Source organism: Gasterosteus aculeatus, chromosome 21 (genome assembly GCF_964276395.1).
Source record: "Gasterosteus aculeatus chromosome 21, fGasAcu3.hap1.1, whole genome shotgun sequence".
Classification (NCBI taxonomy): Eukaryota; Metazoa; Chordata; class Actinopteri; order Perciformes; family Gasterosteidae; genus Gasterosteus; species Gasterosteus aculeatus.
In genome coordinates, this window is record NC_135708.1 from 11,753,081 (window position 1) to 11,777,633 (window position 24,553).

Genomic DNA, 24,553 nt, shown 5'->3' on the forward strand with positions numbered 1-24,553 from the left:
ATCAGGATGTTTTTGATGCTTACCGAGGAGAAAATATACTCCTCTAACTAAATTAGGTGGATGCTTACATTTTATGAACCTTTACCAACTTGCTGCATGATGTTACGCCCGTTTCTTGTGCACCAGAGTCTGAATCAAAACCACCAGTTGTGGGACTGCAGACCGCATTCCTGTCGTAATATCATTAGCTAAACATGCTTCTTATCGTGGCCTTTTATCATTGCTGCCCAGTGGTACCCAGTGGTATTCTCTCTCTCTCTCTCACACTCTTTTTACCCCACCCTCTCCCATTCTCACCCTCTCTTTTGAGCCAGTGGGAACGAGAGGTCAATAGAAGGTGGTCTGTTAACACCTGCACATTAAGCTCTCTGTGTGTGTGTGTGTGTGTGTGAGTGAGAGAGAGAGAGAGAGAGAGAGAGAGAGAGACTCCCTCCCCTCGCTACCTCCCCAGCTCCACTTCCAGCTGTTGCTGCATTCCTGCACACGTCGCAATAGGCCGAGGCCGCCGGCTCCTATCGTTTGTGTACGTTTGGAGCGCGCGCGCACGCACGCACGCGTGTGACAGAGGATTAAACCGCTGGCTGCTCCACGCTGCACCGGGAATGCGCCTCCTGTCGAGAACGAGACCGTGATCAGCAGCATCGACAGAAGAAGGGACAGGAACAACGGGACAGGAGCTTTTTCTGCGCGATGACACGAGCGGCGTCAATAATGGTGAGCGCGCGCGCGCGTGTGTTGTGTGCGTGGGGGGTATTTAAATGTGTGCTTTTGGTACAATTTCTTCCCCGGTGTTTCAACAGCCAGTGGTGTTTATCCGCAGCTTTGGGAGTTTTCTCTGGGCTCCTTAAAGATAAGCTCAATCTTATCCGACTTTAATTCCAGACTTTGGTCTGTGCAAATACAACAAAGGGATCGTTTTGTTTGTTTCGGGGCTGCTGATCAAAGGTCCTGCTTTAGACATGTGTGAGTTACAGCATGCTGGAGCTCAAGACCGAAACACAATGAAAGCGTTGGCACCTTTTGCCATTTTCAAGTTGGAGCCCCTCCTCAAAATTCGATAAATACAACACTTAAGTAAAAAAAGAAGTAGGACTAACAATGGACAATATATTTAGTAAACTTCTTTGTTCAACTTCAACTAAATTGTTTTTTTAACTTTTGCCAAAAGGTTCATATTGGAATTTGAAAGATCTTTAAATAAGACAGCGGATCCCAACTGGCTTTGGATCTGGTGTGTGATTAACGAGCGAGCTCCATCCCCACATTTGTCACACCCAGACCTAAAGAACACCTGAGTGAATCACTGCATGCACAAGCTACTATTATTCCATGACTCACGTGCTCTAGCAGCCATGGGTTCATCGACGCCGCATACATGCAGCTTCCCTTCGCGTTGCTGTCATCACCGTGCGCCTCTTTCATATGTCAGACGTATCCTTATAGAGGAGGAGTAGGCGTGTTTGTGGTCTCCGAGTGTGTAGTAGGGTGCCATTAAATCGGGCAGCGTGTGTCTGAATTGATCTCGCAGGGAGGAGATGATGCGCGGTGCTGCTCTTGGGGTCCCACTGTAATTATCAGGTGGTGGGTTTTCCGTTTTGACTCATAGAATGATGAGCGATGGTAAAACCGCTATTGGTCAGCTCGTCTCCTCTCATGATGTAGGAACCAGGAGGACACAACCTACCAATAATGTCACCGGGCTCACACTGCACGCGACCAAACACCTGAGAGCTCACAGCCCTTAGAGAATGTGTTCGTATATTTTGTTTGGAGGACAATGGTGCAACTTCGGGAAAGTCGTGGTCCACCATTAATCTCTTCTCCTTCCTATCCTTCCTAATGTTTCCTGATTCCTGATCCTGATTCCACTCTGGAGTCTTTGGTTTGGCTGTTTGTCGTCTGCCTTCCTCTCTCACAGTGATTCCACCATGCGAGTTACATGTTCCTCCACTAATCGACTGTATCTCCTTATCTCTCTGTCATATCCGGCCCCTCGGGAACCCAAACATCAGTTGATCCTCTCCATATGGCAGTAAAAGGTAATTCCGGGCTCTTCCGAAGAAACACACACCCTCCATAGAAACTCAAGTTTCCTCAAGCGTTGAGTCAGCTGCAATAACAATGGACTTTCTTTCCTGTGAGGATCCTGGATATTTGGTGCAAATGATGGAAGAGGAAAAAAGTTCATTCCAGTGTGAGAGAGTTCAGCTTGGAGAACAATGCCGCTGGATGTTTGTGGTGTTCATAGCGAAGTTGTGTCAATCACCAAGACACACACACACACTCACCCTCAGACGATGGAGTACATCTAACTAGACAAGCGACAGAGAAGAGCAGTGTTTTATGTCCAACAGGGAGCGTTGTGTGTGTGTGTGTGTATGCGTGCGTGAAGGCGCATACTTCAAGTTTTCACAGCGCGGCGGAGTGTGTATGGAGAAGGAAGATAAAGCCCGTCCAGCCCCACATAGAGGCACTCCATGCTAAACAGCATCTGCGATACAATGCTGGCTTTGTCAGGTGGGCGGAAGGGAGGGAAACGCTGGAATGTAAGGGGAGGGGATGCTAGTGAGAGACAGAGGGATGGAGGAAGAGAGAGACACATGCAGAGGGGAAAGGACAGCGTTGAAACACGCGCACGGGGAAAGGACAGTAGGAAGAGAGCAGTAGACACAAGAAACGCTGAGACGACCCGAGAGTCACGACGATACAGCCCGCCAAAGAAACAGACGGCAAAGAAGGAGAAGAAAGTAATTGAATGGGGGAGAAAATAAAAACAGATGTAGAGGAAATACAAGCAGGGAGACTGGACAGAGGGGTCGAAGCATGGAGAAAAACATTGGAACAGAGAATGTCCTTCTGGTTTTCTTTTTCCATTTTTCCATCTCGACCGCTGTCTCCAGCTGCAGGGCACGCTAAGCATTCTGGGATACTCAGCTGTCCCACAGATGGGATCAAATAGAGATGTGCGTTCGTGCGCTTATTTACTTGTGTGTTAGTGAGTTGTTTGCAGTTATTTAACGGACTATTTCTGCTGAAAATGTCAGTGGTTAATATATTATTTTGTATATTTATTCAGGCATTTCATTTGTTTTAAGGAGTTAGTTTGTTATGAAATGTTGAAGATCTTCTTACGTTCTGCTTCTTATGTTACCTTACCTTGATGATGTTTATTCTCATAGATTATGAAATATTACTTACGTCATCAAACTCCATTGTAGCTGTGAAACAAATGTGAGATCCTGTCCAATTATTGTTTGGCCAGCAATATAACATTTTGAAGAATAGTTAGGTACTGTCATTTTACAATCTTTACAAGTTTAAAGTACAATTTGTCAATAAAAGTACATTTCGTGAAGGACGAAGGATTTGTTTTAGTCTCCCCCAACTTCTTAAAATGATCCGGCTGTTTAGAAACTACACGTAAATGCTCCCCTCTGTAAACCTATATGCTCTTTGGTGCTGAGCAGGGAAGTTAATCACAGCTTTTTGTCTTAGAAAACAACAAAAAGATGGCCGCCTTCCGTAAGAGGAAATGAGAATTATGAAAAACGTTAGAAAGCTCCATAGAGCTGATAGGAACAGTAGAGTTTTTTTGTTGGCAACAAAGAGCGATGGCTATCCCATTTTAGACATTACCCTTCAATATAATTGGCAAGAGCAGCTTTGGAGGAAATTAACAGCAAAGGTCTTCACACATGGTCATCGTTATATTGTATTTTTTTTTACATGTTTATATAAGATCCGCAAAGACCATCCAGTAATCTCATAGCTCGCGATCCAGTGGCCAACAAAGCATCTGTTTTGGTGATTTAGGAGTATAGAGAGTAGACTGCATCAGGGTTTGGAGGTCATTCGGAGTAGCTGAAATCTAAAAATCTAGAAGGGGGGGGATGACACACCCGACTGCACAACACGACCAGAAGCCTGTTTGGACCTGCACAGACCGGAGCTCCACCTGGGGAAAGAAGATGAAAGGGGGCCAAGGAAAGAATGAAAGACACTCAGCTGGAATGATGGAGTAAAGAATAAAAGACTTAAAAGGGGAAGGTCAAAGCGGCAGGAAAGGACACACGGGAAGGAACTGGGATATTAGATATTAGAAAAAGAAGAGGAAAAACTCTTGTCATTATTCTGAAAAACATAATCTGCAACTCATCTGTGTATTTGTCAAGCTGATCTTCTTGCCATCACACACCGTGTGTTTGTTTTGTCTACAGTGGCGATGAAAAGAAAAAAATCAGTGAGGGGCCTCACATCTTTATGCGATGACAAAAGGAGCTGACGCGGAACTTTATTTGTGAATGTGTGTGTGCGTGTGTGTGTGTGCAGGGGTTACAGCCGTGGCTGAATTACGAAGAACAGCAAGTGTGTTTCTGTCTGTGTCTTTAGAGACAAAAGGGTGTTAAGTCAGTAAAGGAAGTGGTCTCAGAGAGGAAGCCGCCGCTGAACGAGAGGAAGTGGTGTGGAGCAGACTTGGATCTGTGCTTCCCAAGCTGAGCTTAAAAAAAAAAACAGAGGATCTGTCGTGTAAATGATAGAAAGGGAGAGAAAACGGGAAGACAAGAAGGAAGGACAGTTGGAAGAACTGCCGAAGAAATTGGCAAAGAGTTCAGATACTAATGGTGAGGTCCATGCTGTATATTGTCAGGGGATTATTACAGGGCGACATGGAGAGAGAAGAGGAAGTGAGGCGGGAGATGGCGGAAGGTAGAAACGGAAATGTGGTTGGCGCGGTTTCCTTTATGCTGCAATCATCTCTGGTTCGGTGAGAACTATTTCACTCATCCATCTGGGTGTGAGTGTGTGCACACAAATAGAAGCGAGACTGTTTTATTGAATTGTAGGGCCCTGCAGGGGTTGTCCTTGGCGGTGGATCTGAGCATATTTATTCAAACACATATTTGGAGAGGGTTTTTTTCCCCCCTGTTTTATCTCGCTGTGTTTTCATTCCTCTTTGTAGTACTCCTCCTTTAATGTCAGGCTAATTACACCCTTCTATTTTCAGTTTTCTCAAGGCTTCCTTCTTCTTCGTGTACCCTCAAGATATTTTACAGTATACTGACGCTCCGGCTACCACGAGGTTTGTCCTGAGGCGGACACTTGATGAAAGCTCTAAAATCCAAGTTCAAAAGCATCCGAGCATGAATCTGATCTATTTTGTATTATTACATATCTGGAGATTTGACCAGAGGAGCAGATGGAAAGTCTCACCAGGAGCATAAATGAACTCAGTGAATCAAAATCTGTTGGTTGGAAATGTCGGCCCCGTGGTCGTTTTGGTATCCAGGTCATGTGACTAATGGATATTGACATAGTTTGACTCACACACATTTAAAGCAGCAGGGAGTCATAACAGACTGTACCAACATGTTGTGGGAACTTTGTTTTCATCGAGCATTACTTGCTGTTCTTGCCAGTGCAAACCAGCATGTCTGTGTGTGTGTGTGTGTGTGTGTGTGTGTGTGTGTGTGTGTGTGTATTTATTCCCCTCAAGTGCTATTTTCCCTTTGGAACCCTTTCACACTGAGAGTTCCTCTGATGTGGCAGCAGCTGGCCATGCAAGGTCTTGTTTTTATTTTGTGTGTGTGTGTGTGTGTGTGTGTGTGTGTGTACGTGTGTTTGAGTGTAGCTACGTATGGGCATCATCATCAACGTCGTGTCCTTGTGTGACCCTGGTGTGCAGCGTATACTCACAGACATGTTCACAATTTTTATACACGATGAAATGACGACGAACGATGAACATTTGAATGCACATGAAAAGAAAACCGAACATAAAATACTCTCATGAATAAATGATAAGCTGGTATCTTCTCCTCTCTCATCCATTCTGCAGGACTCTGAGATGATGTTTCAACCAGAGTCGGATCAAATTTCTCCAGTGGAACCCAAGGTGAGAGAACACAAGCAGGCATTTTTTATATATATATATATATATATATACATATATATATATATATATATATATATATATATATATATATATATATATATATATATATATAGCATCCTGCTGAATGATTTTAAGGGTCAATTCTAATGTGGTAGCTTCTAGTCTTCTGAGACTGCAGTCTATAATAATGATCAATACGCTCATGAGTGAAGACCACCTTCCCAATGTGACCGATGCTTGCAGTCTCCGCCGCTGGACCTGATTGACACGGGGAAGGGCCTGAAGGTCCAGACAGCCGCTCCTCATCTGGTGAGCCTGGGCAGCGGGAGGCTCAGTGTGGCAATCACCCTGCTGCCACTGAAAGAAGGTAACGCACAAACACGCACATGCGGCACAGAAAACACTATTGGTTGACATTACCGGATCACACAGTCGCCATTTTTCTTTTTTAAGGGCCTGGAGTTTCTTTTATGATGAATGTAATTTCTCAAAAGTCACGTAAAGCTGCAACTAGACCTCCTTTCCTTTGTTTCTCTGCCTCTCTACGTCTAGCCTCTTTCTCTCCTTCAATTGCTTATTCTCACTGTTACTGGATAAGTGTGTGTCCAAGTGTGTGCAAGGAAGTGGGGCCGCTTTGAAACTATACTCTGTCGCAATAGAGTAAAAACAACAAAACACCTTGCACGGTGCTCCCTGTATTTAAAACAAATGACTACATACACCTCCCAGGTTATTTATTTTTATGTCACTGGAGACGGAAATGGCCCCACTTATTGGTCAGTGGCCAGACGCAACCCGCATTTAAAACAGGGATGACTCAAACTGCATGGTTTCACCACAGTGTGATCCACCACAGAGGAGAAGCACTCACTGACCGAAGTCCACCCTAGAAGGATCCAAATCAGTGTTTGGAGTGTCCCTTTCATCAGCCGATCACACACACACACACACATTCATTGAATCAGCAAGCCACACGTGCCATTGCTCGATTATTATTCCGGCAAGTCGGCCAAACACACGTCAGCGAAGGAATGGGAGCAAAGATTGTGATATCTACAACAAGCTTGTACAACGCATTAGAATTGAATAGCCTACAGACAGTAGATGGAATGCTAACACAAACTGAGTTAAACTGCATCCTTTTTGTTTTCGCCTACTGAGCCAAGAGAGCGGCGCAGTTAGAAAGATTGCGATAGGTGGGTTAGTGTGAACATGTTTCACAGTATTACATGGTAATATCACATTGGATGGTAACAAAATGAATTGTACAGTGAAGCCAGCATTGTGACATTTCATATTTGACCTTTGCCGCATTGCCACAGACTTCCCCTTTCTCCCTGATCAGTGTGCCATTTCCACTTCAGCGAGGAATGCCAACTATGTGAACAGGCCATTTGAGGAGAACACAGGGTCTGTTTTTCTCCCAAATATGTCGACTTAACAAGAATAAACAATTGCAATTGATAATACTGAAGGGCCCCTTCAAAGTGTGGACGACAGACCCCCCATGTGGCTCTAAAAGACAAGCATTTTTCGCATGTATGTCATTTTTATTTGCATTTCGCTTGATGTTCCAGGAGTGACCCGCATAGGCCGAGAGGATGCTCCAATTCCTCAAGACATCACCATCCAGGGTGCCGGCATCGAGGCGGAGCACTGTCTCATCGTCAATGAAGGTTGATGTCAGTTCACTCAGCACAGAATGAATTTGTATCACGGCCAGAGCTCTGAATGAAATAGCCGTTGTTTCATTTCACGACGGGCAGCTTTGATCTAAGTTTCTTACCCAGTTCACACGTGTGCATCGTGCTGGTCCGTGACCCGTTTATTCAACCGGGCTTTTAAAAAAAAAAAAAAATACTGAACCTTCTGAAAACAAACTGGCCTAAAAGGTGAGATCACAGCATCACAAAACACTTAGTCAAGAGATGATCCGTTAAATACAGTAAATTATAGCTGAGTCATCTGTCAACCGAATCAATTTAAAAAATTGCCATGTTTATCGTGTGACTGAGAAGACGATTATCTTTGAAGAGACAGCGAGAGTGATTGATTGCCCCGATGTTTTATTTGTTCCTGTATAATTACCACGCTAAGCATTCAGACCTTTCAGGCTTTGTGTGCTGTATGTTATATCAAAACGTGGCGGCATCTTTCAGCGGGGAGCCACTAAAGGATGATGTAGAAACTGTAGACGCTTTACTCTCAACCTGGGGGGGTAAACTGATCCCCCACTGCTTTCTCACTATTACCCGTGACACAGGAGGGGTGGTGACCCTGGACCCCTGTGGTCACCTGTGCAGCCTGGATGGAGCACAGGTCACCGTCCCCACGCCACTCACACAGGGTAAGATATGCACACACACACACACACACACACTCACAGTGTAGCTCGGCCGTCTTTCAGAGAGGGCCCGTGCTACAGGCTTCATACAGGAAGACACACACACACTTGATTAGGTGTTTCACACGCATGTACATGTTCGATGTGCTGCCACCTCCTGGTCAGGGAAATAGGTGGAGTGAATGTTCAGTTCATTTCATTGAGTGTGCAAGAGCGAACAAGAGAGCGTGGAACATGAACAGCGCGGTGAACAGTACCTTTGTGTGTGTGTGTGTGTGTGAATGTGTTTGCCGTGAATGCATATGCCTGTGTGTGTAGAGCACTTCCATGTGTTTGTGTATGGGTTCTGAACGTGTACTTCTGCTTTGCTTTAATTCGTTGTGGTTTGAAACTGCTAGCTGCTACAGTGAGTCACAGCTTCCAGCGGCGAGAGAGTGAACCTTGCACACGAAAAGCTCTGTTACAGGAGACTGCAGAGAACTTGCAAAACACACACACACAAACAAACAGAGGATCCTCCCAAAACGCATATCTTCTCTTATCATCCTGTCCACCCCTGCCCATACGTCTGGTTTTTGTCGGTCAGTATCTTGATCTCACGTCCATCTGCCCTCTGTCTTCTCTCTCTCTTCCCACAAATCCCCTTTTTTATGGATTGACTGAGTTGCAGATCGCTCCTTGTTTTTGCACCGGGCTTCTCCTTCTACACGTATATATCCTTTCGCGTGTAATGTTTTCTCCTTTTCATTGTGGCCTGCATGGCCTGACCATTTCAAGTTAAACATTGACTGGGCTATTTATCTTCCTGCTGTGCCAGGCTGATTCAAATATTGACATCATCTTGGTATGTCTACACACGCATAGAAACACACACACACACATGGCTCGGGCTTCGTGGAGTTGCAGGGATGGAGAGAAAGACTGCAAGAGAAAAAAGGATAAGAACCATAAAAAGGGCATGGTTTGGAAAATTATGGAGAGAGAGAACATCTTTTAGGAATTGCCTCATGTGCTCTGGTTTGAGTTGTGTAACCACACTGACACACACACACACACACAGGCACACTGTAGTGCGGCCTGATGATGATTAGCTATGTTTAGGAAGCGATCTGTTCTTTATTCGGGACTTCAGAACTTGACCTGGAATCACATCAGCTTCTCTTCTAACCAACTTGAACCGCTGGAATTGACTTGTTAAATATGTCCGTGCAGCATCATAGCAGAATGATGACAATATAAATCACCGCAACCCACAACAATCACTTAGAAACCAGCATTACAAGCACAGGCTCGGAGCGGTCGACCCTTCACAGAGGCTCGGGGGAGAATTTAAAACTTGCAAGAGTTACTCCCTCCCATAATCCTCCATTTCTTTATGTAGCCAGTCTGTCTGTCTGCCCCTTCCCCACTGCTGCTTTGCCTCAAGTCAAATGAATGAATGGCTTAATAAATTGGTTTATCATTATAAGTCAGTCAGTCGCTTTGATCCAGCGGTTTTACGGGGGGGGGTTACAGCAACTCAAGGTATTTCAAAGTTAGGAGAGAGAAAATAGAAGGTAGACAAAGAAAAGCGGAGGGGGCGTCCGCTGAATACCTCACTGTCTAATAGCCTTTGAACCTACCACATGTAGGTGAGGGTGTTGGCGTATATCACTATTAGTTTACATGTGGTTTTAATAACCTCAAATCCTCATTTCATCCCTCCTATTTGGTGCTATCAATGTCTGAACCTTCCGCATGGGTGTTATATTACTCGACGGTACTTTAATTAGTTTTCTCTCGTGAATCCGAAATCTCCCCCCCCCCCCCCCTTTTTTTAACCGAGAGTTGGTACAGTCCAGTACTCAAACTCGTGGATGGTAAATCAGTGAGGTGAACTTCTTCCATCCACGCTGAGGAGTCAGGACGGCGTGAAGAGGCGTCCCGCAGACACCGACAGGACTCCATCTCCACTGTATTTGACCCTCCTAGAACACGGTTTCCTTTCGCACTATCACGGAAGGAAGAGAACGCTTTCTCTGTGTCGTGAAACGCGTTCGCTGAATGGGACTCACAAGGTATGTCACGGGGTTTTTATTCAACAAAAGTAAGAAGGTCGTGTTGCATATGAACTATATGCAATATTTAAAGCCTTTACTCCACTGAAGTGTACTTTTTTTAGAGCGAGGCCCATCCCAGACAGCTCTTCTTGGATGCACTGTGTGTATTACTGCCTTACAGGTATTGTGAGCTGCTCTAGTTTTCCCATTAGGTCCCTCTTTTTTTCCGCACACGCACAGTTTATATGAAGGACGAATAAGTCATTGATTTGAACCAGCCTGTCGATACGTGTGTTTATTTGAACCTTGTCATATGAGTTGGCTGGTCATGCACGGCCTCATCAGCTGACACGACTTGTTCTTCCTCCCTCCTGATTGGCTGCGGGGCGAGTCATCGCAGATGCAAATTGAGACCCATCCGACCTCAAATGGTAATTAGCTATGCTACTTTTTGCTATTTAAACATATCACACAAGCCTGTAGAGGCAGCTTCACGCGGTGTTTTTATATGTTCATATTGGTTTTGGTCTCAACCTGTTGGCTGCAGAATATGTTTCCTGCAGGTTTTGATGGATCATAGATGAGCTCTTACAGGTCCACAGACCGGCGTGTGGTGTGACAAAGAGGAGCAGCCTCACAGGGCTCAGCGGTCAGGATACCTGATACCTGAAAAGAAAACCTACCCTTATTTTCATGGATGTTGTTGCGTTCACAAGTCTCTCTTCTTCCTGCCGCGGGAGCACATTTACAGGGACGTAAAAGAGAAGAAAGATCTTTAAACCAGGTGAATACGAAGAAGAGATCCTTTTGTTTTTTGTTTGCCTTTAGCCCTTTTCTTTCCATTGAGATGGAGCAGATAAGATATCGACTGAGCTCCGGGGCAGGAGTTAGATTATGTGTGTGTTAATCTGCCTGTGAGTGTCTAAACTAATCTACACTGAGCACCCTGAGAAAGACCAGTCTGTTTTTTTTATAATGTCACTGACCACTTTGCCCCACAGAGGGTTCATTTGTGGTTTCGTGGCCAATTAAACCTCCCATTGGGACCTTTTTAGGGAATGTGTCTATTCATGAATGAGTAAATTCAGTTTGGGTTCAGTACAAAAGCGATTCGAGGGATTATATGCACAGTTCTTCATATAATGTTTTACATATTCTCGGAGTGAATTTTGCATTTTTTGGGGTGAGTTACTTTTGGTTGTTGTGATTACTTTGCGTATCCAACCGGGCCAAGAAAGGAAAGTGAGTTCCGTCCAAGAGGTTGTTCAAACACAGCGTCTTTGTTATTGGTTTGTTTTTCATTCTAACCTAATGGTCTCAATTTGGCGATTCCTCCGCTTACGTTAACCACAACGAGAAACCGTTTTGAGTTCCCCTTCCATAACAGTGTGGTTAGAGTGTAGTTTGGGTTGCTTGGATCTAAAAATTGGCTCCAGACATGATACAGCTCTTACATCTGTGCCCTTAAAGATTCTGAGGTCTGCCTTTGTAGATCACACGCTTTAAATGATCTCATAAATGTATGTCGGGACTAATTTCCCCCTTTCTCTTTATTGGAGAGGGTCTCATACGTGTTTGTTATCAGGCGGCTTTGACGTGGGCAGAAAACTCAATTTGCTTGTAAACAAGTGGACACGTAAATGAGATTAAAGCGTTTTGTTGTGTGTGTGCGTGTGTGTGTGTGTGTGCTCACTTCTATTTATGAGAGCAGACTCACATTTCATTTGTGTGCAAGCAGTAAACATCCACATTCTTTTAATTGAATGTGGCGGATGGTTTGTGTTCCCTTCTTATCTCCTAACAGATGGACTTTATTGGTAACGGTTAGGAGAAGGTCTGGTTCTTTCCACAGTAATCCCCTGTAGCATGTGTGAGATAAATACATTTACATTACAATACATTTAAAGTACAATTTCTGAATGTCTCATCTTTGGCACAAACACACACACACACACGTACTGCTTGTATTCGTTTATGTGAAAGGACGGCAGGATCAGCTAGTAGTTATTTGTTAGCTGGGGAGGAAATTGGCTGCACGGGGGGGTCGGGGCTGTGAACAAGCCATGGCGACACACTTTAAAGGGGGCGCACGGTGAGGCTAGTGAGGGTAGGAAATTAGGTTTTTACAAGATCTGACTGCTGGCAGGGCGTGCGTGTGTGTGTGTGCATGCGTGTGTGTGTGTGTGCGTGTGTGTGCTTTGTTAAATACTGAGCGTTACTGCGAGTCATTAGGCGGACGCTGTTAAGAGGCACGTCTCCTCACACAGATTCACCGAGCGTGCTCGGCGTTTTACATGCACACAGTTTAATCAAAATGAGCAATACATATTATTAGGTTATTACCACACATGACACGTGTGTGTGTGTCTGCTTCACAGTTTGCACGCAAACCTGCAAGGTTGTGTTGACATGGCGGTGTGTTTGAGGAGTTCACAGTTCCAGCTGTGCAGACTAAACATTTCCTTCCCCGTTTTCATGTGTGGGGTGTAAGCGTCACCTCACCGCAGCACTCAGGCCCGTCTGGGCCCAGACACATCCCAGCGCACCGGTCCCCCCCCCCATCTGGCCAGTAGCACAACTTTTCAGCGGAGGTGTTTGTGGAGCTGGACATGAGGCAGAGAGAGAGAGAGAGCGAGGGACGAACGAGGGATCAGAATCAGAGAAGGGACCAGTGAGAAAAACAACTTTGAAATTCTTCCATTCAGACGTTTTCCATTTGCCCTCTCGCTACCCCCCCACCTCCCCCCCTTCTTGCCTCAGTGGCTGTGTCTGACTTCAGGTCCAAGGAATCTGATGTAACGGCAATGGAGCTATTAAAGAGGTGTTTTCTTTAGCCTTTTACACACATGCTTGCAGGGGAGGGCGGGGGGGGGGGGTTACTGTAATGCTAATCTGAACCGTCACCCTCAGCGGAACGGAGAAGGCAAAGAGTGTGAAAACACACACGAATGAGAGAGGGACTCTTTGTCTACCAGCCTGTCTTGTGATCATCTCTCCTCTTTGCATCAGTTGTCTTCCTACTTTTCCTTTTTTTCCAGGATCTTCTGTGTGTTTATGTGTGTGTGTGTGTCCACACAGCGCCTCCCCGCTCCCTCCTGTGGGGCTATTTGGACAGCTGTGGCTGTCTGTGTGTATTACAGAGGTTGTGACCCTGACATCTTGTTTAATACCTGGCCCTGTGCGGCCTAATTGATGGCCAGAGGGAGCGCTGTGGTCTGGACCGGCTGCCTGCGGATAAAAGCAAAAGCTGTACTTGCGACGGGCCTCTTCGTACACGTGACAGCGCTCCGTGTGTTCATCTCGTCTGCCGCCGGGGTCGAGTGTGTGTTTTGCCACCCGCGAGAATCTGAGATTCTGCTGTTTGTCCCGTTTTACAAGAACCTTTTTGATCCACGAGTTCTTGTTGTATTATCTTGAGATTACGCTCAACCTAAACAAGGTGTATTTATAGTTTTACCTCCCGTGTCTGTGTGTTTCCTCCCCAGGTTACTCCCTGTGTCTGGGTAAGTCCTATTTCTTCCGGTTCAACCATCCCGAGGAGGCGAGCAGAATGAAGAGCATGCTTCCACAAAAGAGCCCTGTGTCGGCTTTAGCCTACAACACAGGTACACACACACACACACACACACACACCTGACGACCCTACCTATGAGCTCTACTTGATCTCAGTTCTTTTTCCTTTGTTTCTCCTCTCTCTCTTTTCTCTGCCACCCTCCTCTTCTCCCTCCTTCATGGCGTCGCTCATCTTCTCCATCTGCTTTTCACCTCTTTGCCCCGTGTAGTTTTTTCATCAGCTTATTCTCATCATGCAACATCTGTCATCGCAAATATACTGACAGGCTGACCGGGTTTTCCAGGTGTAGTTACAGGAACGCACAACCTGGACACGTATGTGTGTGTGTGTGTGTGTGTGTGTGTGTGTGTGTGTGTGTGTCTTGAGTTACGTGTGTAACACACGCATGGCAGACTGAGGTCAGAGTGGCTGCAGCCGTTTGCTTTGACCCTTTTCTCAGTATTTCCTGAACATACACAAGCCCGAAACCTAAATTTATAGCACATGGGAATGTTATTGTCATCTGGTGTCTCTTCATTCCCATGGTGATGCAGCTGGACTCCTCGGTGATTGATCGGGCTTGGTGCAAGATGTGTGTGTGTGTGTGTGTGTGTTTGCGCTCCATAACCATCGTAATCCTTCCTCTTTTAACTCCAAGATGTGAGCGATGCACTCGTCTCTGCGCTGCTTTTCTGATGTTGTTGTAGAGCTGACTTACAACCCTCTCACACACACACACACACACACACTGTGTATTTATGCAGACACCCACACACTGTGCACGTGCACCTAAAGGGAAACGAGGCGCGCACAGCGGAGAATACTCACGATAGAACAGACTTGATGCACGCCAGGCCTGCAGCCTCCACCTGCCCATGTATGGACACAAACACAACACCCTGCGCGCACGCGTGTGTGTGTGTGTGTGTGTGTCTAGATCTTATGATGGCTTTCTTTTTCTGCCCCATTTCTCTCCACCATGTAAGGGCCGACATTTCCTCACACTGGCTGTGAGGTGCACGTCAGGCTCTGCAGCTCTCTGCCTGTACAACTCTGCAGCGGCGGTTTCCCCTTGAACACATATGTGCACTCCTAGCTCATGGGAAGTGCACACGCGTGTGTTTCTCTCAGGCGGAGCCACAGCGGTGGGCCAGGGTGACGGTTAAACGCTGGGTGGTCTATTGCAATAGTTCCTTTTCCACATAAAGCCGCGGATAAATTCAGAACACCCGGCGGGTTTCTCACACATTCTTCTTCTGCTTACCTGTTTCTGATGACTGGGTGACATACGAGGAGGTTGTTTTTCTTTTCAATCCTTCACAGAAAGTAGAAATCATGCAAACTTCCGTTGACATCGGCAATGTTTTACCAAGAAAAAATTACTTTTTGTTTTAGTTTTAACTTCCTTCCTGCTGAGTCTTACCGATTCAGGCTGAGGTTTTGAACTCCCCCCCACGCGCACACACACACACACACACTGCTGAAGCTGCTTTAAATAGGAGGCAGGGGCCCCTTGAAGGTATTCCAGAATAGTTTGTGGTCTTTTTTTTTGTTTCCCAAAATCCTTCAGTTTGATTTAAAATGTTTATCTTGGAGCTAATGGGTGGTTTTGTGCAAGAGAGGGAGTGTGTGTGTTTGGGGGAGTTGACTCCTATTCTGGGTGAGGGTCTGCCAGTTGCAGATTGTCTGTGTTCTGCCATCAGCCCCCCCTTATGCTTCAGGTACACGCCCCGTCTCAGCATCCTGTTTTCGCGTTCCTCCATGTCGCTCGTCCTCGCCGTGGCGCTTTTCAATCCGTCCCCATGTTTTTCTTTTCTTTTCAATTTCCCTCCAGCTCCACTCTGCTTCCCCATTCATACATTCATTTACGTCACTGTTTCCCGTACTCTTTAATATTTTTTAATTTGTGTGTTTACGCCTCCCCGTGCCTCTCATTACATTTCCTTCCCACATTCAGACTATTTGAAGTTTAGCAGTGACTACAGCCATGCGGTGGTGGGCGGCACCAACAGCGCTCGGGGCATGCGATCGGCCTCTGAGCTGCGGGACTTGATGGACACACTGCAGCGCAAGAAGACGGCCCTGGAGAACAGCCTGAGAGCCAACGGGAATGCAAACCCCTCCTACTTTAGCGTGACACAGGTCAGACACTCGGCACCGTATTACTGCACCGTCTGCATCAGACTCCGACCCGTCCGGTAGAGTTTGTGTGGTTAGCCTGCATGTTTGTCTGAGGCTAACAGTGCTAAGCCGGGTTTACTCTTTATGTAGAAGAATACACATTGCTATGTGCTATATATATAGATATTATGACAAAATAGCATTTTTTATGTATTTTTAGTTATTGCACATATCAATACTTTCCCATTCTACCTCTCAGTCACCCCCCACCACACCTGTCACGAGTCCCGCCACACCTTCATCAGCCTACCAGGAGCAGGCGAGGCGGTTCTACGGCTCGGATCGTGCACCCTGTCTTTCTCCTGGACGCCGGTCCGACCCGTCTTCCTCCCTATCGGGCCGCGCCTCGGCCAGTCGCAGCCAGGACGGCCACGGCATGAGCCGGTACAACCCGGGCTCCTCCTCTTTACTGTCCGCGTGGAATGGTGGAGGCTCCACCGCCTCTGTTGATGGAAGCAACAGCGCCCTGCTCTCTCTTCCTCCTCCCTCCTCCTCCTCCTCCCGCACTCCTTCAACGGGAGGGGCCGCGAGCATGCCCTCCAGCCCCCGTCTGGGCCGGCGTAGCTACGGCAACCACCAAGAGACGGTGCCCAGCAGTAGGAGCCGGAAATACTCGACAGGCTCTCTGAATGGGATGATGGCAGGAGAGCACACTCGCTCGCTGCCCCGCCTCTGCCCCTTCCAATCGGCCCGTGACAACAACAACGGAGCCCTGGCCCTGTCGACGCTGCCGCCGCGGCGATCCAATGTTGCCGGCGGTTACAAGTCCAGCAAGGACCATTACAACGGCAGTCGGGTCGCCAGCCCCGACCTCAACCGCAACTCCAGTAAATCCGCCCAGCCTCCCGCCAACAGGAATCACATTCCAACCACCGATCAGGGTGAAAGTGTTGTTTCGATCTCCCTCTCCTCCCCCAAGAACCTGCCCGCCACTACGCCCACCGTCGCCTCCCCGACCACCCCGCCTGACGTGACCATCCCATCCAGGACAGGGGGCTCCTCTTCTCCTCGTGTGGCCAAAAAGCTCAGCCTGACTTCCACCAGCTCCTTGGGCTCCACGAGTTCCAGCCCCCCGGAAATGGACCGGCTGGCGAGCCGCGGACTGTACACGGGAGAGGGCCCGTCTGGGGTGGATCAGGAGCTCACTGGGTCCTTCGGCTTTGGATTCGGAGAGAGGAGGTGTTCATTCGGGAAGGCAGGACTGGAACATGGGATGGGGCTGGGCGAGAGGAGGCAGTCATTTGGAAAGGCGGGAGTGACCCCGCCAGGAGGCTTCAGGGAAAGAAGGGGGAGTATCAGCTCACTGAGTGGGAAGGAGGAACTCACCGACTACCATCAGCACCAAAAAGAGGAGAGACTCCGTGAGCAGGAGGTGGAAAGACTGGTGAGTTTGAGTGTGTTTGCACACGTGGCTTTCTCTGTTTGCACACGCAGCTTCTGCCATTCACATCACCATGTTGTCATTCAGATCAGGTGACACCTGACAGTTATGTAGATGTTCCTCGTGAGATCTTGGGTAACGCGTTAATCAGTTTACAGATTTACAACCCTCTGACAGGTGAACAGTTTGTTGAAGCTGCAGACGTTGAAAGAAGGAGCAGGGATCCAGTTTGTATTTGCACTGTAACGTTGCTGTTGTTTTGCACACAACACACAATCCCACAAGGACGCACAACAAATGGAAGGAGTTGAGACAAATACATACCCGGGCACCAAACTCCTCCTTGTCCCCTCAAACATACTCTCCCGGGGAGCACACACACACACACACATACACACACAGAGTGAGGCTCACCATTCCACAGATGCCACATGCAGTTCGCCCCTACTAACAGGACTATTCTTACTCCTGTACTTTGGGTTGCGCGGGTATGTGTGCATGTGTACATGTGCATGTTCATGTCAGTCTTCTGGAGGTCCGCCCAGTGTGGTTCGGACCGCTGAAGAGCCACAGAACACATCAGTCAGATGTTGGTTCGAGAAACCAAGAAGATTAGAGAGCGGTTGCAGTGCAGCAGGTGGATAAACATATAATGACATCTGGACTCACAATCCGGCTAACATTCCCTCTTAAAAACTCTCTCTTTCATATAGTCATATTCTGGTGTATCTTAAGCTGGGAGAAATACTTTTCTGGATCCTGTACAAACCAAACTGTGTTTCTCAGTGGCTTCAAACAGAACATTAAACCCTGCAGCATTTTATATGATGTGGTTGCTTTTAAAACAATTTGTTTTAAGGCTTTGCTCCAGTGTGACGCATTACCTGTTGTGAGCTCCTAAACGAGGCAATAATAATTTCATACCCAGTTAAAAGTCCCTTAATGTAACGTTAATACGTGTTGTTAATAAATGACAGCTCTGAGTAATTGATAATAGAACAATGATTAGATGCATGTCTGCCCTCTAGTGGAAGTACAGGAAACATGCATTCATCGGTTTGTTGGCATAAACAACTATTTGGGGATTTTTGCAAGGAGCACCATGAAAAACAAAAGCAATGTCTTGGAGCGAACATTACGTCAGTTAGGATGTACATTTTAATTGTATTTGGTAAGGTTTAAATATGTTATATAATATTGTAATTCATCCATCAATATTTACAAATGGGCATTTAGGAAAGCGGCTGAGTAAATAGTATGCAAGGTGATCATGACAAATAATCAAATAAATGAAGAAAACATTTTTTAAAGAACAAGTTCAAGATCATTTATTTCTTACAATTACAAAATACTTTATTTCACCTCAAAACACGGCAGTTACCCAGTATGTGTCAGGCCAAAGCCCCAGCTCTTATTTACCCACTTGTTATATATATATATATATATATATATATATATATATATATATATATTACTATGCCATACGTAGGTTCATTAGAACAAAGTGACCGACAGACTTGTTCTGCCTCAGCTCCTGGTTCACATTACACACTTTATATTGGGGTGTTTGTTTTTCTTCTATTTGCTCACTAACACAAAAAAGATTCCAATAGTAAACTATTTGTATTATGATCACCTGTTCATATTTCTAGTGATTAGAGTAATGTTTATGTTTCATAAAATATATGATGAGACAAAGGATGAGCAGTGTGTCGTGCGCATGTTTTGCGTGAATCCGATGCCTCACATCGACCCTTCCGGTCAGACTGATCGTATCGAGAGGCAATCCAAAGAATACCTGCTTCGGATTCCTTCCTGGAGCACATTTTCCTGGAAAGTGTCCTGTTTCCACATTCTTGTGTTTGGAGTCATGGCCTGTTCTCGTGCACACTTCCGATCCTAGTTGACAGCTGTCCACCTTCTCATTAACTTACCCTCTCTATATATCCCTCGCTCAGATGCTAACACATTCACACACACTTCTGCCCCCCCCCCCCCCCCCCTCCTCGCTCCGCCTCTGATATTCCTTACACAGGGGTAATATTCCTCCCTCCAGAGAAGCTCCTGCTGAACCTCTGAGCGTATATTCTGACTCTCTGCAGCTGTCCGTATATCTGGAGCTCCTGTCCCAGAGATTCCCAATGAGGGACAGTTTTTCTAGACTGCACACATTATATCTAAAGGAGACTATTTATTTGAGCTAGACCGGAAGGTTCTTGGACTTAACAAGGACATCGAAGCATTTCACTTCTGCGATGCTTCCACAGGTAACTTAAGAATTAAACTTTATTCTATGATGGACAGAAATGATTCCCCGCTGAGCTGTTGTGACTTCTCTTTAGTTTGGAACATTACAGAACGTTTGATTCGTGTTTCTTTTCAAACAATTTAAAAACACACACGCATGTATGTGTAAAGACGCAAGTCAGACTCTGCATAACAGTGTGTGGTTTACTGGTATTGAGTTAACATCTGACTAATAGAAATGATGATGTGATTTGTATTCCCTTTTTATCCCGGATAGTATATCTCACCTCCTGATCCACAATAGGGCTCTACATTTAATATCAGTGTTTTCATAAAACGGTTATACTGTGTTTGTGTGGAACCCCGAAAATCTGTTTCTGGGATGCAGCAGATTAAAAACCAGTTGGCGACTCGTTGTAGCAACCATGAAGGTTTCCGGCCTTATAACATTCAGAACTGGACTGTTTGGAATTGCCTGCCTTTGGCCCACATCCATCCTGTACCTCACGTCCTGCTCCGTGTGTGTGTTCATCTCAGGAGCGGCAGCGGCTGGAGACCATCCTGTCTCTGTGTTCGGAGCTGGGCCGGTCGGCGAGAGATGAAGGAGGCCCGTCCACAAGTCCCACTTCAGCTGTGGCGGATCTCCGGAAGATCAACCAGAAGCTCGAGAAGCTTCAACTGAACGACGACGATGACGACGACGACACACCGTCGGTCTTTTCCGACTCTTCTGCTACCAATGGAGCGATGGGGAATGGACACGTGGGCTCCCCTGGTTCGGAGAACGGTTACTGTGGTGATGATGATGTACAGGTACGACGGAGGCTCAGCAGCGGCCACCGAGACAGCAGGGCGGAGTCCCCCGCCGTCAGTCTGCGAAGCTTTGCACCGTCACCTTCTCCACGTGCACAGAGGACCGCTGAGGTACGAGTGCTTCCCGTCTGCATAGTCCTGTGGAGCCACTTGTTTATTATTTTCACACTCAACCCTTTCAACACGCCCAGAGATGCACAGAACATACATGTATGCAGCGTCCGCTTGATTTTTAATAGGAATCTAAAGTCCTAGAGCCCAGCGTTGACTGCCGACCTTCAACAATGAGCCTTTTTTAAACAAGGTCATCTAACCTCATGACCCCCCTGCTGTCTGGGGCTGGCCGTGGGTTGTGGGTTTATAATCCACAGTCCCAGCTAGTGTTTGTCCCGCTCCATGTGTAAATATTAAAAGAAGAAACCAAGACAGAGAGTTTCTCTGTAGTTGTGTGTTTGGGCAAATAGAGTAACAGTTGCAGACTCAACATACACATCCTTGTACACAGACTGGAGTTTTATCCAGATCATTTATTAGATTACAGCTGGCTGCGTGTTCAGATTTCAGAATGCACAGTCCAACTTCTTCACCACAGCAAACCAGTGTTTAGTATTTGGAACTTGATGTCACCACCACCGAATTACCATGAATCTAAAAACTCTAAAAAAAAAATGGTTCCCAGGCTGTAGACGACGCAGCCCGTCGCCGCGGACCTTCAGAGGAGGAAGTGAGGCGCGTGGAAGAGGAGAGGATCCAGGTGCTGAACAACATGGAGGAGCTGGAGCAGAAGATCAAAGAGCTGGACAACCAGATAGATGAATCTGCCCAAGAGGTAAAGAGAAGACAGAGTTTAATATGGTTTAATAATACATCTAAAAGTGCTATTTGTGAAGAGAAATGAGGGATTCTACTTATTTTCACAAGAAGTTCCCACATCATCAGGGAGTGTTAGGCTGAACCCAAGGTCCCTACAAAGGGCTTACTTACCGGTGTGTACTTACCCGAGGTGGAGCTGGAGCGAGCTCTGGTGGAGGCCGAGCAGGAGTCGGAGGTAGCTGCCCTGCAGCAGGAGAAAGATGCTCTGGAAGCACTTCACGCCAAGATGTCTGACCTGGAGACCAAGTCCCAGCTGGAAAAAGAAAAGGTATTTTTAAAGGTTACGCTTCACTGTAAAACAATGAGTCACAATGGCGAGCGAGCGTCAACCGGCAGACTACGCATCGGACGACGCATCCTTTGCAAAGTCAGAGTGTTTGTATCTTGCAGCATTTCCCTTCCTACGGTCGTTTGTTTGCATTTGTTTAGGAAACTACACACACTGCTCTCATTCATTTAGGGGTCACGTGACTAACTGGCGGGTGTTAATCCCTCTCACGCCATCTCCGGTCCAAATATATATCTGCTAATACTTCCCAGGGTATAACAGTCGCCAAGTGATCCGGTCTTACGCGCACTCCTGCTGGACGGCCATGGGCGTGGATGAGTGTGTGTGTGTGTGAGTGTGTGTCCACGTTTTTGCCAGTATATGGTAACATCGGCAGCGTGGGAAGTTTAAGGGCACCAGCGGGTGGAATTAGTTAACGGGCGTTTGCGAGTGCACGCATTGGTTTGGCACCTGGATGTTTCGTCCCCTAGTCGGATGGAATCCCGGCTCGACTTCCAGTGTATGTGACGAAACCGCCTGAGACGGATGGAAAGGGAGACGGAGCGATCAGATAGATGAGCGCATGCGCAGATCTGGAGCGCGTGTGTATGTTGTGTTATTTATAGAGAGACTGTTGATCCACCGAGCCGTTGCTTCTCATTCATTCCATCAGTCTTTTCCATCCAAAGGAAATGGAGCAAAAAAGCAGGATAACGAGCTCATGCCACTATTCATACCACCTTCATTCCTACTCAATTACCCCCCCCAGTCCTCCATCCCATCATAGATGTTTATTGCCCAGCCTCCCCTCCCTCCCCTCCCTCTAGGCTAATCTCGCTGACCTGGTCGCCGTAGTGACTAACTGTGGCTCCCCAGTCCCAACTAACGCTGCCATCCTCTCTCTGTCCTGTGTGCCTGTGTGTCTCTCGTCCCTCTGTCTGTCGCGCACATGAACAAACGCGCCCCCGTCTGTTGTGCGTCTATGTGTCCTGCGACATGTGTGATTGCCCAGGCGTGCGAGTTGCTACAGGCAGAGAGGGGCAGAGTAGAGAGGTTGGCTCAGATTGTGTGTGAGCAGCGCTCCCAGCTGGACAGCTGCCCCGAGGCCACCAAGGAGCCCCTGCAGGAGCAGCTGGCAAGGGTCAGTAAGAACACACACGCACACGCACACACACACACACCTGACAAACGCATGCGCGGGAAGACGTGCGGCAACATGTGTAAAACCAATGGATCCATGCAGAGAAATGACCATGGGTGGGAAATGCCACAGCTGTGCATGCGTACACCGGCAGACCGGAGCAGATCAAAGGGGCATGTATGTACGTGTGTGCGCACCGACGCTCTGTGAACCGGCACGTGATGCTCGCGTACTTGAACTTGCATGCACACCTTTTCCTTCCTGAGCCACCTGTGATCCTCACCTGGTCGTTGTTCTCTTCTCGCTGTGTAACTCTGTAGCTTTTCTGCGTCTGCAGCAGAAGCGTTGATCCTGTTGGTGTGCAGAGTATCTCCAGAGCTTTGAGACCGGCTATTATAGAAGTATACCGCACTTAACAATATCCAACCAGCCAGGGCTGCACAATTAATTGATTATTAATCATAATTTGACATCCCAAAGTTAAATGAACCGGATTGACTGCGGTATCAATCTATTTGAAATGTGCTCATGTGAAGTAATATCAGTCCTGATGCAAGAGAGCTGGAAATAAAATGCAAAGACGTGACTCATTTGAAGTCGTATTTTCGAGACTAGAAGGAAGTGAAAGCAGGTGCTCTGTTTATTTAAATTAAAAAAAGCAATAGAAAATAATTGGCGCCAAAAAATGAACAAAAATGGAACCAATATTGATACAAAATGATGTATTTTTTTATTTATCATTTCCAACCCAGCTGACGTTGTGTGGGAGGCAGCGTAGCCCCCTCACAGACCTCCAGTCAGTCGCGGGTCTTGCAAACCGGTACATTTATTTGTGTTTACCTTCGTCCTGGCATGTGTGTCCGTCCCGTGCGCGCACTCCCTCGTCGTCCTGCCTGTTTTACCTGCGTTCCTGTGTGCGTTTGTGTGTCAGGACTGCGAGGTGCTCGACGCGGAGTCCAAGCGCTTCGAGGACCTGGAGTTCCAACAGCTGGAGAGAGAGAGCAGGCAGGACGAGGAGAAGGAGACCCAGACGCAGCAGCTTCTCCGGGAGACCGCCGACTACCAGCGGAGCACTTTCACCCGCAAGGCAACACATTTTTTTTGCTTTTTTGCTTCAGCAGCATTGGCTCCAGTTTTGGTCTGATGATTTATAAGCTAAAATGACATAACAAGCTGCTTCCACTTCTCTTTCAGGAACGTCTGTTAACTCTGAAGAAGCAGGCAACACAGATTACCCAGCAGGCTCAGCGAGAGAAGGATAGTTTCTTAAAGGAGAGGAGCACCCTCGAAGCGATGCTGCAGAGGGTACCACGTCCTTCCTTCTGTGCACGAAGCAAAAGCCACCATGAAAAGATTTGTTTTTTGTTTTTAGCTGCGTTTTGGTTTCCCTTTTCCGTCCATTAGGAGAAAGAAAACCTCGCCATGCTGGAAAGGAAATATGCTGACCTCACTGGTGGCCGAGGTTTCACTCTGAGGGAGGTGGGTTTGACAGACAGCTGCCTGACAAGGCCATGGAGATTGTCCTACTCTTTGAACTCGCGGGACTTCCATCATTTTTAATCCTTGAGGTTTCGTTCTCTGTTAGGGTGCAGCCCCTCTGGCTGACGTGTGTTTTAGTGACACAGCTTCAGCCGCAATTTCTCCTCCCCCAGTCAACTTGTGCGCCCTCGCATCCCTCCTCACCTCTGTTTCTCTCAAGAATGCAGAGGTACTTTTGGCTTATTTCATTGATATTTTACTTTCAGTCCAGGACGGCCTATTTTTAATCCAATCATCCGTCCTGTTCTTTGTTCCTTTATTCTGCTTGTATTCCCGCCCTT

At 46.9% G+C, this 24,553-nt stretch overlaps 1 protein-coding gene across 23 annotated transcripts in view; it reads left to right on the plus strand.

Annotated features, from left to right (window-relative positions):
- Window positions 1–315: 315 nt before the first annotated feature.
- The window catches only part of phldb2b (pleckstrin homology-like domain, family B, member 2b), a 32,274-nt gene continuing 8,036 nt past the window's right edge, over window positions 316–24,553 (plus strand). For 2 of the 23 annotated variants that reach the window (XM_040166782.2, XM_040166790.2), the window contains exons 1-15: window positions 330–714; window positions 5,837–5,893; window positions 6,137–6,260; window positions 7,471–7,569; window positions 8,157–8,240; window positions 13,762–13,881; window positions 15,787–15,971; window positions 16,210–17,394; window positions 20,176–20,562; window positions 21,131–21,280; window positions 21,455–21,592; window positions 22,605–22,733; window positions 23,665–23,820; window positions 23,928–24,038; window positions 24,138–24,212. In XM_040166782.2, coding sequence (XP_040022716.2) covers window positions 691–714; window positions 5,837–5,893; window positions 6,137–6,260; window positions 7,471–7,569; window positions 8,157–8,240; window positions 13,762–13,881; window positions 15,787–15,971; window positions 16,210–17,394; window positions 20,176–20,562; window positions 21,131–21,280; window positions 21,455–21,592; window positions 22,605–22,733; window positions 23,665–23,820; window positions 23,928–24,038; window positions 24,138–24,212 — 3,024 coding nt within the window. In that variant the 5' untranslated portion in view covers window positions 330–690. Of the gene's footprint in view, window positions 715–2,012; window positions 2,040–4,426; window positions 4,623–5,834; window positions 5,894–6,136; window positions 6,261–7,470; window positions 7,576–8,156; window positions 8,241–10,066; window positions 10,295–10,398; window positions 11,061–13,761; window positions 13,882–15,786; window positions 15,972–16,209; window positions 17,395–20,175; window positions 20,563–21,130; window positions 21,281–21,454; window positions 21,593–22,604; window positions 22,734–23,664; window positions 23,821–23,927; window positions 24,039–24,137; window positions 24,213–24,318; window positions 24,442–24,553 lie in introns of those variants that run through there. The other 21 variants (XM_078095716.1, XM_078095719.1, XM_078095724.1 and 18 more) reach the window with 19 other exon arrangements.